The 10,250-nt window shown below is 51.8% G+C and overlaps 6 protein-coding genes across 6 annotated transcripts in view; 3 read left to right on the top strand and 3 right to left on the bottom strand.

Annotated features, from left to right (window-relative positions):
- The window catches only part of GUITHDRAFT_107509 (hypothetical protein), a gene marked incomplete at both ends in the record, with an annotated part of 1,455 nt that extends 1,159 nt beyond the window's left edge, over window positions 1-296 (top strand). The window contains 2 exons of the mRNA XM_005833655.1: window positions 22-66; window positions 120-296. Coding sequence (XP_005833712.1) covers window positions 22-66; window positions 120-296 — 222 coding nt within the window. The remainder of the gene's footprint in view (window positions 1-21; window positions 67-119) is intronic.
- A 161-nt stretch (window positions 297-457) lies between these two features.
- GUITHDRAFT_107508 (hypothetical protein) lies at window positions 458-1,052 on the bottom strand (the record flags this gene model as incomplete). The annotated part of the gene is made up of 3 exons (XM_005833654.1): window positions 458-882; window positions 938-983; window positions 1,020-1,052. The coding sequence occupies 3 exons, from the start codon at window positions 1,050-1,052 to the stop codon at window positions 458-460; spliced, it is 504 nt and encodes a 167-aa protein (XP_005833711.1).
- An 85-nt stretch (window positions 1,053-1,137) lies between these two features.
- Window positions 1,138-1,464, top strand: GUITHDRAFT_107507 (hypothetical protein; the record flags this gene model as incomplete). Its single annotated transcript, XM_005833653.1, has 1 exon — window positions 1,138-1,464. The coding sequence occupies one exon, from the start codon at window positions 1,138-1,140 to the stop codon at window positions 1,462-1,464; it is 327 nt and encodes a 108-aa protein (XP_005833710.1).
- Window positions 1,465-1,992: 528 nt separating this feature from the next.
- GUITHDRAFT_107506 (hypothetical protein) lies at window positions 1,993-3,450 on the bottom strand (the record flags this gene model as incomplete). The annotated part of the gene is made up of 5 exons (XM_005833652.1): window positions 1,993-2,169; window positions 2,223-2,339; window positions 2,393-2,488; window positions 2,545-2,577; window positions 2,641-3,450. 5 exons carry the CDS (start codon window positions 3,448-3,450, stop codon window positions 1,993-1,995), a joined length of 1,233 nt encoding a protein of 410 aa, XP_005833709.1.
- Window positions 3,451-3,774: 324 nt separating this feature from the next.
- Window positions 3,775-5,680, bottom strand: GUITHDRAFT_94248 (hypothetical protein). The gene is made up of 11 exons (XM_005833651.1): window positions 5,610-5,680; window positions 5,432-5,560; window positions 5,192-5,305; window positions 5,026-5,073; window positions 4,909-4,976; window positions 4,710-4,858; window positions 4,552-4,661; window positions 4,431-4,502; window positions 4,223-4,382; window positions 4,027-4,174; window positions 3,775-3,976 (listed from the first exon to the last, which is right to left on the bottom strand). The coding sequence occupies exons 2-11, from the start codon at window positions 5,483-5,485 to the stop codon at window positions 3,871-3,873; spliced, it is 1,029 nt and encodes a 342-aa protein (XP_005833708.1). The 5' UTR covers window positions 5,486-5,560; window positions 5,610-5,680; the 3' UTR covers window positions 3,775-3,870.
- A 1,666-nt stretch (window positions 5,681-7,346) lies between these two features.
- Window positions 7,347-9,911, top strand: GUITHDRAFT_107504 (hypothetical protein; the record flags this gene model as incomplete). The annotated part of the gene is made up of 17 exons (XM_005833650.1): window positions 7,347-7,421; window positions 7,482-7,663; window positions 7,710-7,776; window positions 7,831-7,917; window positions 7,975-8,036; window positions 8,087-8,196; window positions 8,244-8,296; window positions 8,338-8,413; window positions 8,469-8,628; window positions 8,669-8,771; window positions 8,817-8,889; window positions 8,967-9,057; window positions 9,258-9,393; window positions 9,438-9,485; window positions 9,525-9,572; window positions 9,615-9,659; window positions 9,816-9,911. 17 exons carry the CDS (start codon window positions 7,347-7,349, stop codon window positions 9,909-9,911), a joined length of 1,512 nt encoding a protein of 503 aa, XP_005833707.1.
- Between the last annotated feature and the right edge of the window lie 339 nt (window positions 9,912-10,250).

Genomic DNA, 10,250 nt, shown 5'->3' with positions numbered 1-10,250 from the left:
GAGAACATGGACGGGCTCAAGGAGACTGTGCTTACAGTCGAGCGCAAGATGGACGAATGGTTCTCGGTGTGTGTTGGACTCTAGCGAGGCGAGAGGGAACTGACTGACTTGCGATGTAGGAGCACCAAAAGGAGATCCATGCTCTTAAGGAGAACATGGACGGGCTCAAGGAGAACATGGACGGGCTCAAGCAGACTGTGGACGGGCTCAAGCAGACTGTGCAGACAGTCGAGCGCAAGATGGACGAAGGGTTCTCGGTGTGTATCAGGGCCCTGAGAGGGGTGTCACTGTACTGAGAATAATTGCCGTGCACAGATGATCAATCGACTCCTGAGAGATGTTTCAAATCTCACCTCCTCGCGACCAATCTGAAGCTATTGTAGAACAATATTACTTAGTCAGCCTTTCTCTCAGTCTTCTGTGCATTTCTAGCTTTCTTTTGCATCTAAGAACATTTCTAATTTCCCATCACTGATGTCGTCTTCGCTCCGCTCATGGGGATGTCTGGTCGTTTCAATGCGTGTAGAGGAAGCGCAGGTCCTTGCAGCTCCCCGCCGCCTTGCAGCCTTTTGGCGGCCTGGATCCGCTGGAGGAAGTCCGCGACCTTGATGCAGAGCTCGTTCATCGTCGAGTCGAGCGTGCAGATGCGGATGGGGATCATGGTGGAGCTGCTCGGGGCGTCGTTGAGGATGGCGCTCTTGCAGGAGTCGAAGCGCGTCAGGGGGTCGGTCCAGTTGGCCTTGCTCACCGTCCCGAAGCACTGGCGGTTGTAGGCGCCCGTCGTCAGGTTGCGGCTCGTCTCCGTGCAGAAGACCCACTTGTGCGAACAGAAGGGAGTGTCGTCGAACCCGCTGTAGACCCCGAACTGGGTGCTGGCCCCCCCTTCCGCGGCGGTGAAAAAAGGTCAAGAAGTCCAACGACGAGGGCAAGTCCGCACCGACTGATGCAGAGCTCAAGGAGAGGGAGCGCATTGCCGCGTTCTTCTACCACCCCGTGATCATCGCGGCAGCACGCGTCACCAATCCTGGTGACGTTGCACCCGATGGTACCATTACTGGCAACGCGGCCAAGCGCCTCACAGCCGTTACGAAAATGGACACAAAAGCTCTGCAGGGATCGATAGACGGATTCGCCGAAATGCGAAAGAACAAGATCGAGGGCAAGACGCGCACGCCGACAGCGGCCAAGTCCATTGATGAGAAGATCGAAGCCAAGCAGAGTGAGATCGCCAAGGCTCAACAGAGACTGGCGACCTTGCAAGAACAACTAACGAGCCTTCAGACCGAGCGCACCAACGGATCGAAGCCGCTTGTTGGGAAGAGGAAGGCCCCGGAGAAACCGGAGACCGTGGAGACTCTCACCGCCAAGATCCAGCGCAACCAGTGTATCCTTGAGATCAAGGAGGCGCTGGCAGTCGAGGAAGCCCTGGTCAGAGGGCTATCCAGTCGTCTGTGTCCTCACTGACCGGACAGTAAGTTGTCACGAAACAAACATGTGGCGACGCTGAGCCCCACGTCCCTCATAAGAGGCCCCGTAAGAAGCAATGCCATGGCATATCCCTTCTTCAACCTTCGTGTGCTTCCACTATTGTGTGTTTAATTAAACCGCTACGAAATCGGAAACTGAGACTTATAGCCTGAAAATATTCCCCTCCACATCCTGCCTGAGGAAGAGGTTGATCAAGGTCGCGGACTTCCTCCAGCGGATCCAGGCCGCCAAAAGGCTGCAAGGCGGCGGGGAGCTGCAAGGACCTGCGCTTCCTCTACACGCATTGAAACGACCAGACATCCCCATGAGCGGAGCGAAGACGACATCAGTGATGGGAAATTAGAAATGTTCTTAGATGCAAAAGAAAGCTAGAAATGCACAGAAGACTGAGAGAAAGGCTGACTAAGTAATATTGTTCTACAATAGCTTCAGATTGGTCGCGAGGAGGTGAGATTTGAAACATCTCTCAGGAGTCGATTGATCATCTGTGCACGGCAATTATTCTCAGTACAGTGACACCCCTCTCAGGGCCCTGATACACACCGAGAACCCTTCGTCCATCTTGCGCTCGACTGTCTGCACAGTCTGCTTGAGCCCGTCCACAGTCTGCTTGAGCCCGTCCATGTTCTCCTTGAGCCCGTCCATGTTCTCCTTAAGAGCCTGGATCTCCTTTTGGTGCTCCTACATCGCAAGTCAGTCAGTTCCCTCTCGCCTCGCTAGAGTCCAACACACACCGAGAACCCTTCGTCCATCTTGCGCTCGACTGTCTGCACAGTCTCCTTGAGCCCGTCCATGTTCTCCTTGAGCCCGTCCATGTTCTCCTTAAGAGCCTGGATCTCCTTTTGGTGCTCCTACATCGCAAGTCAGTCAGTTCCCTCTCGCCTCGCTAGAGTCCAACACACACCGAGAACCCTTCGTCCATCTTGCGCTCGACTGTCTGCACAGTCTGCTTGAGCCCGTCCATGTTCTCCTTAAGAGCCTGGATCTCCTTTTGGTGCGCCTGCAACTCCTCTTTCAGTCGGATTCTGCAACGGTGAGTCAACACCCTCTACAGACCATGTGTTTGTCCTCGTTGTCCTCACGAAGCTCCTACAAGCCGCGGGAGTCACTGTCACAGAGAGATTCGAGGAGCAGAGGGATATGCTCAAGTACCTTGAGGTCCATCCTCAAACTGTTGAACATGCTGTGGACGCTTTGAGGCGCAGCGTAACAAAAGAAGACTGGTACTCCGCTCTTCGCCAACAAGATGTCAGCCTCCCTAGCAGATTTCCAGCGCCTTGCGATATGAGTAGCGTTCTTGACGAAAGCCTCCTTCTCTCCTCCGACTATTATGCCCATTGCCAGCAGCTTGCTGTCACCGCACTCTGAGCCTTGTGTTGACCACACTGTCTGGGCTTTGAGTGCCAAACCTACCTCAAGCTGCCACAGCTTTCGTACCATACAAGACGGTTCTTCTGTGATCTCGAAATGGATGAGAGCGTTCTCGGAGAGCAAGAGACCTTCGAGCTCGTCTCTGGCGTCAGCGACCTTGTCGTCGTCGTATGAATGTAGCGCTATGACCTGGGGGACTCCGTCGTCGGCATCTTCCGAGTCTACCAAGCTTCTCAGCACATCTCTCAAAGAAACTCTCGAGGAGTTGGAGGAGTTGGATCGAGCTCGAAAGTAAAGGTCGAACTTGAGCTTGAACTTTCCCTTGAAGGTGCAGCTTTCTTCTGGTATACCTTCAAGGCTTCCTGAACTTCCCATCACTAGCGTGGAGTTGATCGCGCGTCGATACTCTGCTCTGTTGATATGATCGAGGTGCTGAGGATTCTTCAAGTTGAGAAACATCAACATCTCGACTATGATAGCAGGCAGGTTTGCATACACCTGACTTTCAAACCAGTTGCTGGACGTTTTTCTGTTCAGCTTCAGAATGCTCTTCTCCTGTTTTCTCGATTTATCCGCTGCAGATCTCGCCATTTCTACAAAGTAGAACAATAGGGCCGGGACTCGGAGACTCTTGGTAGGATTGTCGACAACAGCAAGGTCCGAGAGGAGGGTTCTGAGACTAATTCTAGACTTGAGGAATCTTCAAGCTTGATGCATCTGCCTGGCAGTGGGTTTGAGACCCCAGCCAGTGAGTGCGCCTCAGTGCATGGAGCAAGCCTGGGCTTCGCTACCTTGAGGGCCTCGGGAAGCGCGGCTCGTCGTCAGCTTGCTACTGATGGGTTCATCTGGCAGCTTGAGGTAGGTTTGGCACTCAAAGACCAGACAGTGCGGTCAAGACAAGGCTCAGAGTGCGGTAGGAGAGAAGGAGGCTTTCGTCAAGAACGCTACTCATATCGCAATGCATCAAGAACTTCACAGCTATGATGATCCGAATTAGGGCCGTCCCAGAGTCTAGAGCTCGTGCATGGAGGTCTCCGAGGCAGGCCTTCGCTTGCGGTAGATCCAACGCTGATAGAGGTAGATGAAGAAGACAATGTCGTCTCGAAAGACAGACATCCTGACATCACTGTGAAAACGAAGAAAGATAGCGCAAGAGAGGGATCGTACCTGTGAAGCCCTGGCATGGTGATGACGAATGCGAACAGGTCGTCAATGAAAGTATTCAGAGCACGATATATGAGCGCTCTCCAAGGAAGGTGTTCGACACTCTTGTACTTGTAGTTGAGGAAGAGCTGCGGCGTCATCATCATGAAGCCTGCATTGAATCTCAGGCGTCTAAGAACAGGAGGCAGCAGCCCCCTACCTACAGCATACACAACGTTCACCCCGCTCTGGAGCGCCCAGCTGTACCAGCCCCTCTGGTCCTCATACACCAGACTGTAGACAGCGTATCCGACGATGGGCGGGCCGAGGATGTTGAGGAGGTAGGCGGATGCGATGTAGTCGATATGGCGTGAGATCGCCTGTGCAGGGAGTCAGGACGAGCATGCCCCGTCTCCTTGCTGCTTCACCTGCTCTGCTCGCAAGTCCTCCGCCTCCTTGTCGCTTCCTCGGCCTCGCATGAGAGACCATGCCTTGATGAGCTGCAGCGAGTCAGAGCACGGGAGGCTGCCGAGGTTGAGGACGGGGAACCTTCCAGACGTTGACGAGCAGCCCGCCGCCAACCGTGAAGAGAACGAGGTAAGACGTGTCGTTGTCAAGGAGGTACAGAAACACGACAAGTTCCATGATGGAGGAGACAGCTGACGGCGAGCGTTATCGGCTGCGTGGTGGAAGGAAGGGAGAAGTACCGATGGAGCGAACGGAGATTCCTTTGGTAGACTGAAGCCCTCGCCAGAAGTTGATGTCGTTCTTGAATGCGAGGATGTCGAACAAGAGATGGAGGAAGGAGACGACGATGGTGGTGACAAGTAGCCAGGAGTTAGTTTCAACGAACATCCTGCTCCACCCAGTCAGTCCCCCCTCCTCTATCCCTCTCATGATGCATGCCTTCGTACTTCTTCCATCTCTTTCTCGGGAGTTCCTATCTCCTTGTGCATCTGAACACTGTGTTCCATCTGTGACACGATTAGCTCGCGTACTCGAGATCCTTGCCCTCCCACCAACCTTGAGCATCCACACGAACCTGGTGATGCCCAAAGGTTGCAAGCTAATCTGCAGCATGAGGAGATCAGAGAAATTTAGAGGAGCAAGAGCAAGAGCAAGAGCAAGAGCAAGAGCAAGAGCAAGAGCAAGAGCAAGAGCACGGGCACGGGGAGCAGGAGGAACGAACCGAAAGAGGAAGCTGGGTCACAGTGTCATTGATCTTGAGAAGGTCTTTTGACAAGGTTCCAAGCTCATCGATATGAAGGAGAGGTGCGTATTGCTTCCTCCTGTTGTCAATCCCCTGGAAATAAAAAGCTGATTACAAGCATCGAATCAGCAGAGCAAAGATTCATCAGGACAAGAGCATTGCGGGACAGTGTGAGAATTTGGGCACAGCCAAGATAGGGAGAGAGAGGTTCATCCTTACCTCCGTTTGCTGCAAGGAGTAGAGGAGAAAGGGGCTGATATATTCCTCCGACATGCTGGGGTAAGAGTTCGTGTCGGTGACGACAAAGATCGCCAGGCGCGGACTCCAGTACGGAAGGACTTTCTTCTCCTGCCAACAGCGTGAGCCATCGGTCTCCGACCTAGACTCTGTGTCTTGCCTCTGTCTTGTTGGGAGGAGGAGGAGGCAAGCCGAAGAGGAGGTTGTACTTGGCTGGCTCGTAGATCTCAGGGATCCAGCGAGAAAGAGGTATGACCCTCCACAACACCTTCATGTCTGCAAGGCAGAGTCAAACCCGCCCACCTCAGCCGACACCAGGCATGCCATCGCCACTCACTGTACTGCCTGTCTTGCTGGTTGTTGGGATCGAAGGGGTTCGGGGAGATCCCTTTCTTGCAGAAGAAGACGTGAGCGTAGAACAAGCTCTGATTCCTCTTCACAGCCTCGGGCACCTGGAGCTAGCAGTCACTCCCACCTGTAGCAGAAGGGGGGAGGCAGGCAGACCGTCACGTTGATGGTAAAGGGGCCCTTAGAGATCTGCCAGCCGAAGGAGGAGGTGTTGTGAAAGATGGGCTGGTCAGGATTGAGCTCTTTGTTGAAGATCGCGCCGTCGCCATGTGCAAGGTACTGGGACATGCTGGTGTAGACGTACACGTCAACTTCCTCGCCCTCTTTGAACAGAGGCTAACGCAAGTTAGCACCCGGCGCCAAGTGCATAAGTCAGGTACCGTGAAGCTTGAGGGCTTCTTCCCTGAGCCTTGAGACTCTGCCAAAGGCGATGCGAGCACGAAGACGAGGAGGAGTGGAAGACTCGGAAAGCTTCCTAACAGCGCCCTCATCGCTTCCAGATCCACTTGCTGCCTCCCTTGAGGTGGATAGGCGAGGGAAGCACTAAAGCCTCTTCCTAGATGAGAAAACGGACGACTGCAGGTCTATACAGTCAGCCGCAGATCAGATCGCCCACTTCTTCACTGAGTCTTCTATGGTATCGTGTGCCCTTTGGTAAATGTCTATTCCCGCTACAATAAGTTTCGACAGTTCAGAGATTCTTTCACCCTCTCCTATCAACTTTCATCCTTTTCTTCTATCGTCCTCTTCTACCGTCCACTAACTCGTCTGTTGCTCCTTATTTTCCTAATCCAAACCTTGTCATTATCTTTTCTGTTTTGGTTTCACCCCATTCACCTATCATACTCATCCTCTTCATCATCTTCATGCACCGTATTCATCTATCCTCCTTCTCCTCCTCCGCCATCATCATCAGCATTTGCTCGTCCTGCCCGTGCGTTCTCTCTCTTCCTTTGGAACATCCACCCCACCCCTTCGTTTATTCCGTGTACAGGGGTAGTGAAGGAATGGAGCTGGATCCACGTTGAGTAAAAGTTATGTCATGTTCTTACGTAGATGCGACCGGCGATGATTGGGGATATGGCGAACGATGAAGGAGAGCAGGAGGAGGAGGGCAAGGAGGAGAATAGCTGAGGAAGATACATGGAATGAGCAGAGGAAGAAGAGAATGGATGAAGATGGTACAGGGATCTGATGTCAGTAGTGTGAGGGTGGTGATGCAAGCTCGAGAAAATCCACTTGGCCATGAGACCACCAGGAAGGTAGCATTGTGAGAGCAGCTTGATGAAACAGATGTTGATCTCATAGCACGCAATAACTCACAAGGGAAGCCTATTGGTGGTGAGTGCTAGGACCCACCACTTGATCTTGATATGATTATTTGAGTTTACTAGACTCTTAGTCGAGACTTTCATAGCTAGGAACTATTGCTCTCTGCTCATTTCTCGCCTACTGATCTGTCAAAAGGGGGTTCACAGCCTTGGGAAGTCGTTGATCTTCATAATCCTTAACGACCCTGACGTTTTACAGACCGCGTACAAAATCGACAATGAAGCGAGGAGCGAAAGGAATCGGATCTGTAGCGAAGCGCAGGCGAGAAGAAGAGCGGAAGGAGGTCGAAAATGTAAGATTCAATGCTGCCAGACATGATGGCATACGTGACATACCTGTGCTAATTGTTTAGGCATCTTTCTTCGATCAGAACATGTTTTCCGCTGAGAGTGTTCAGAAATTTCAAAAGGAATACACGGAATGTAAGCCATTCAAGCACATTCTGATTCAGAATGTTTGCAACCCCGAGACTCTCAAGGGTGCGCTCGACCAGGCCCTTGAGAACATGAAGGCTGACCTTAGAGAAAGCGATTGGTCATTGTTCTTGGGGGAAAGCTTGACGATTCTTACTTCGATGCAGCTTCAAAGTTTACCAGACCAAAAACTTTCAGGACGTGGATGATAACGAGCTACAAACGATCAAGAAGGTATGCTACTGCATCCTATGACTTCTGTGCTCGGTAATCGCATGTCATTGCAAGATTATGGCCTTGAAGCAAACGATATACGGTGAGGAGTTTCTCCGATCTGTTCAGGAGATCACTGGTTCAGCAGCACTGTCGGACAAGGTGCGCATTTTGAGAGAGTACGAAGAGCGATGAGACTGATGATGGTGCGATCCGCAGGTGGATTTCTCGGCGTACATCTTGAACGAGGGTTGCCACATTCTCCCAAACAATGAGATGTGGTATGAGGGAATGTCCTGTGCTTCCCTAGCCTCTTGACCTCCAACGTCAGGCTGACTGGCTCCAGAGCGATCGGCTTCCTTCTGTTCATGACGCCCGAGTCAGAGGAGTGGGGGGAGTCGGACGGGGGGTTTCTCGAGCTCTATCCTCAGAGCGAGCAAGGTCCTTGATGCCCTGCAGGTGTTGCGTCTAAGGCGTGATGACCACAGGAGGAGCTGATTGTATCCCCACCAAGTTGATCGCCCCGAAATGGAACTCTATGGTGCCCTTCAAGTGTACTTGACAAACTCTGACACTTGTTAGCTTCTCTTCGAAGCTGGGCATTTCTTCGGATTCCAGGAGGTGTGTGTTCCAGACAAGACATTGCTCTGCCTGGCAGGTGGAACATTCACTGCCTGCTCCTCTTCGTCTCAAGGGCTCACGTTTATCACCAGGATGGTTCCACAGATCTTCTGATAGCCAAGACGGGAGGAAAGAAGCTCCTCCAGGCACGGAAGATGCTCTAGTGGGAGCTGGAGAATTCTTGAAGCATTCGAGTGACTCAAAGATCAACGAGGAGGAGAAGGAATTTCTGTCTCAATACGTCAACCCCAAGTAACCTTTCAAGATCCGGATGTCCCCTGACAATGTGCAGGTACCTGGATGAAGAAGTGATCTCGCAGATCAGCTCACAGTTTGAAGAAGATTCGTTTGTTGAGCTGAAGGATTTCCTCGTAGCAAACGAGCTGAAGGCAATCGTGATGATTGAACGTGTATGGAAGCTGAAGTGTGTTCTTGTCCAGAAGCACGTGAAATACCTGTTTCAATTGGATAACAGTATAGACAAGGAAAACAAGCGCGTGAGCTATACTGAGGGTGTTTCCAATGGCTGGCATCTTACAGGGCCAAGCAATTGCCGTCGATATCTAACTCTTAAGGCTGAAGAAAAGAAGGGGCAGATGAGTCAGCAAAGCTTCTCATGGACCTGAAGATGAAACTCTTCGCTTCTGATGCCTTCGCCAAGCTCGTTTCTGCTTTCACTGGGTAGCTTTTGCTTCTTTCCATCTGTTCTCTAGCTTGTGCGGTAGTGATGGTTTTCTTTTGGGCATTCAGCGTGTTGGTGACAGAAGCAAGATCGCTGATTCGAAGATTTCGCCCCGGGCTTGACTACGTACAAGCAGCTGGTCATATCTCGGGCCAGGAAATGAGATTAGATGCAACCCTGTGTTTCGTCGACGATGCAGATCAACAGGAGTCCGGCGAAAGCAGCAAAACAACGGCAGCTCTGCAGTCGCAAGTGAAGACAGAGAGATGTGTCAGAGCAAGTCAGACATGTGGCAAAGCTCGTTGATCGGAGGATATGCTAGCTTCGTCGCCAAGGTGATGGAAAACACGTCAGCTGATCTCCTGACATGAACGGGCAGGATGATTACAAGCCCTACATCATTTATGAAGGAGGAGCATCGCAAAAGGTAACTGACCTCATTCATGAGGCCCATGACACGATGCAGGGAGAAAGCAAGAGCGAAGAAGAGCAGGACGATGAGCCCTTCGCTCAGGTGCTGCAGAGATGCAAGAGAGATCAGCTGACAATGTCTTAGGCGACTGCTTGCAACAACAGCTTGTTCATCGCTCTCAGAGATGAGGTGAGTCCAGCATAAGGGGAAGAGGGAGAAACGAATGGGTGAGAAGGAAGGAGAAGGAACAGAGGAGGCAGAGGAGGAGTGAGAAAGGTGTGAGAGGGGGAGGGGGAGGCGAAGAGGAGACTAGAGAAGTATGAAAGGCTGACCATGATGCGGCAGGGAGTCTCTAATTTCGTCAAGTTTGTCAGCGGACTTGCCCCTGGCAGTCGTTTCGATGTGACATATGAAGCAAAGATGAGATATCACGACGAGTGAAGTCAGAGACGTACCCGATCTTGTTGACGGAAGCTGATCGAACACTACTGCTAATGAAAGTGGATGATCGTTCCTAGAGTATATGATGATCTCGGCATTGAAATCTTATCTAGAGCTGTTTTTTGAAGTGTTCTTCTGTCTTTTGGTAAGGGGTCCACCCAATCACCCTAAATTTTGTCCCAATGGTCACTGCTGTTGCTGGTGATCATGTTGGCTGCGAGCTGAAGCATGAAAGAAGTTGGAGGCATCACATGTGGTACTTGCACGTTTGTTGTGTCTGTTGCCGGCACCCTGACGAGACAAGGAAGCTGTGCAAGCAGTTGTTGGTGATTGAACGTG

The sequence above is a fragment of the Guillardia theta genome (assembly GCF_000315625.1).
Source record: "Guillardia theta CCMP2712 unplaced genomic scaffold GUITHscaffold_29, whole genome shotgun sequence".
Lineage (NCBI taxonomy): Eukaryota > Cryptophyceae > Pyrenomonadales > Geminigeraceae > Guillardia > Guillardia theta.
This window is presented reverse-complemented; position numbering and strand designations above follow the sequence as displayed.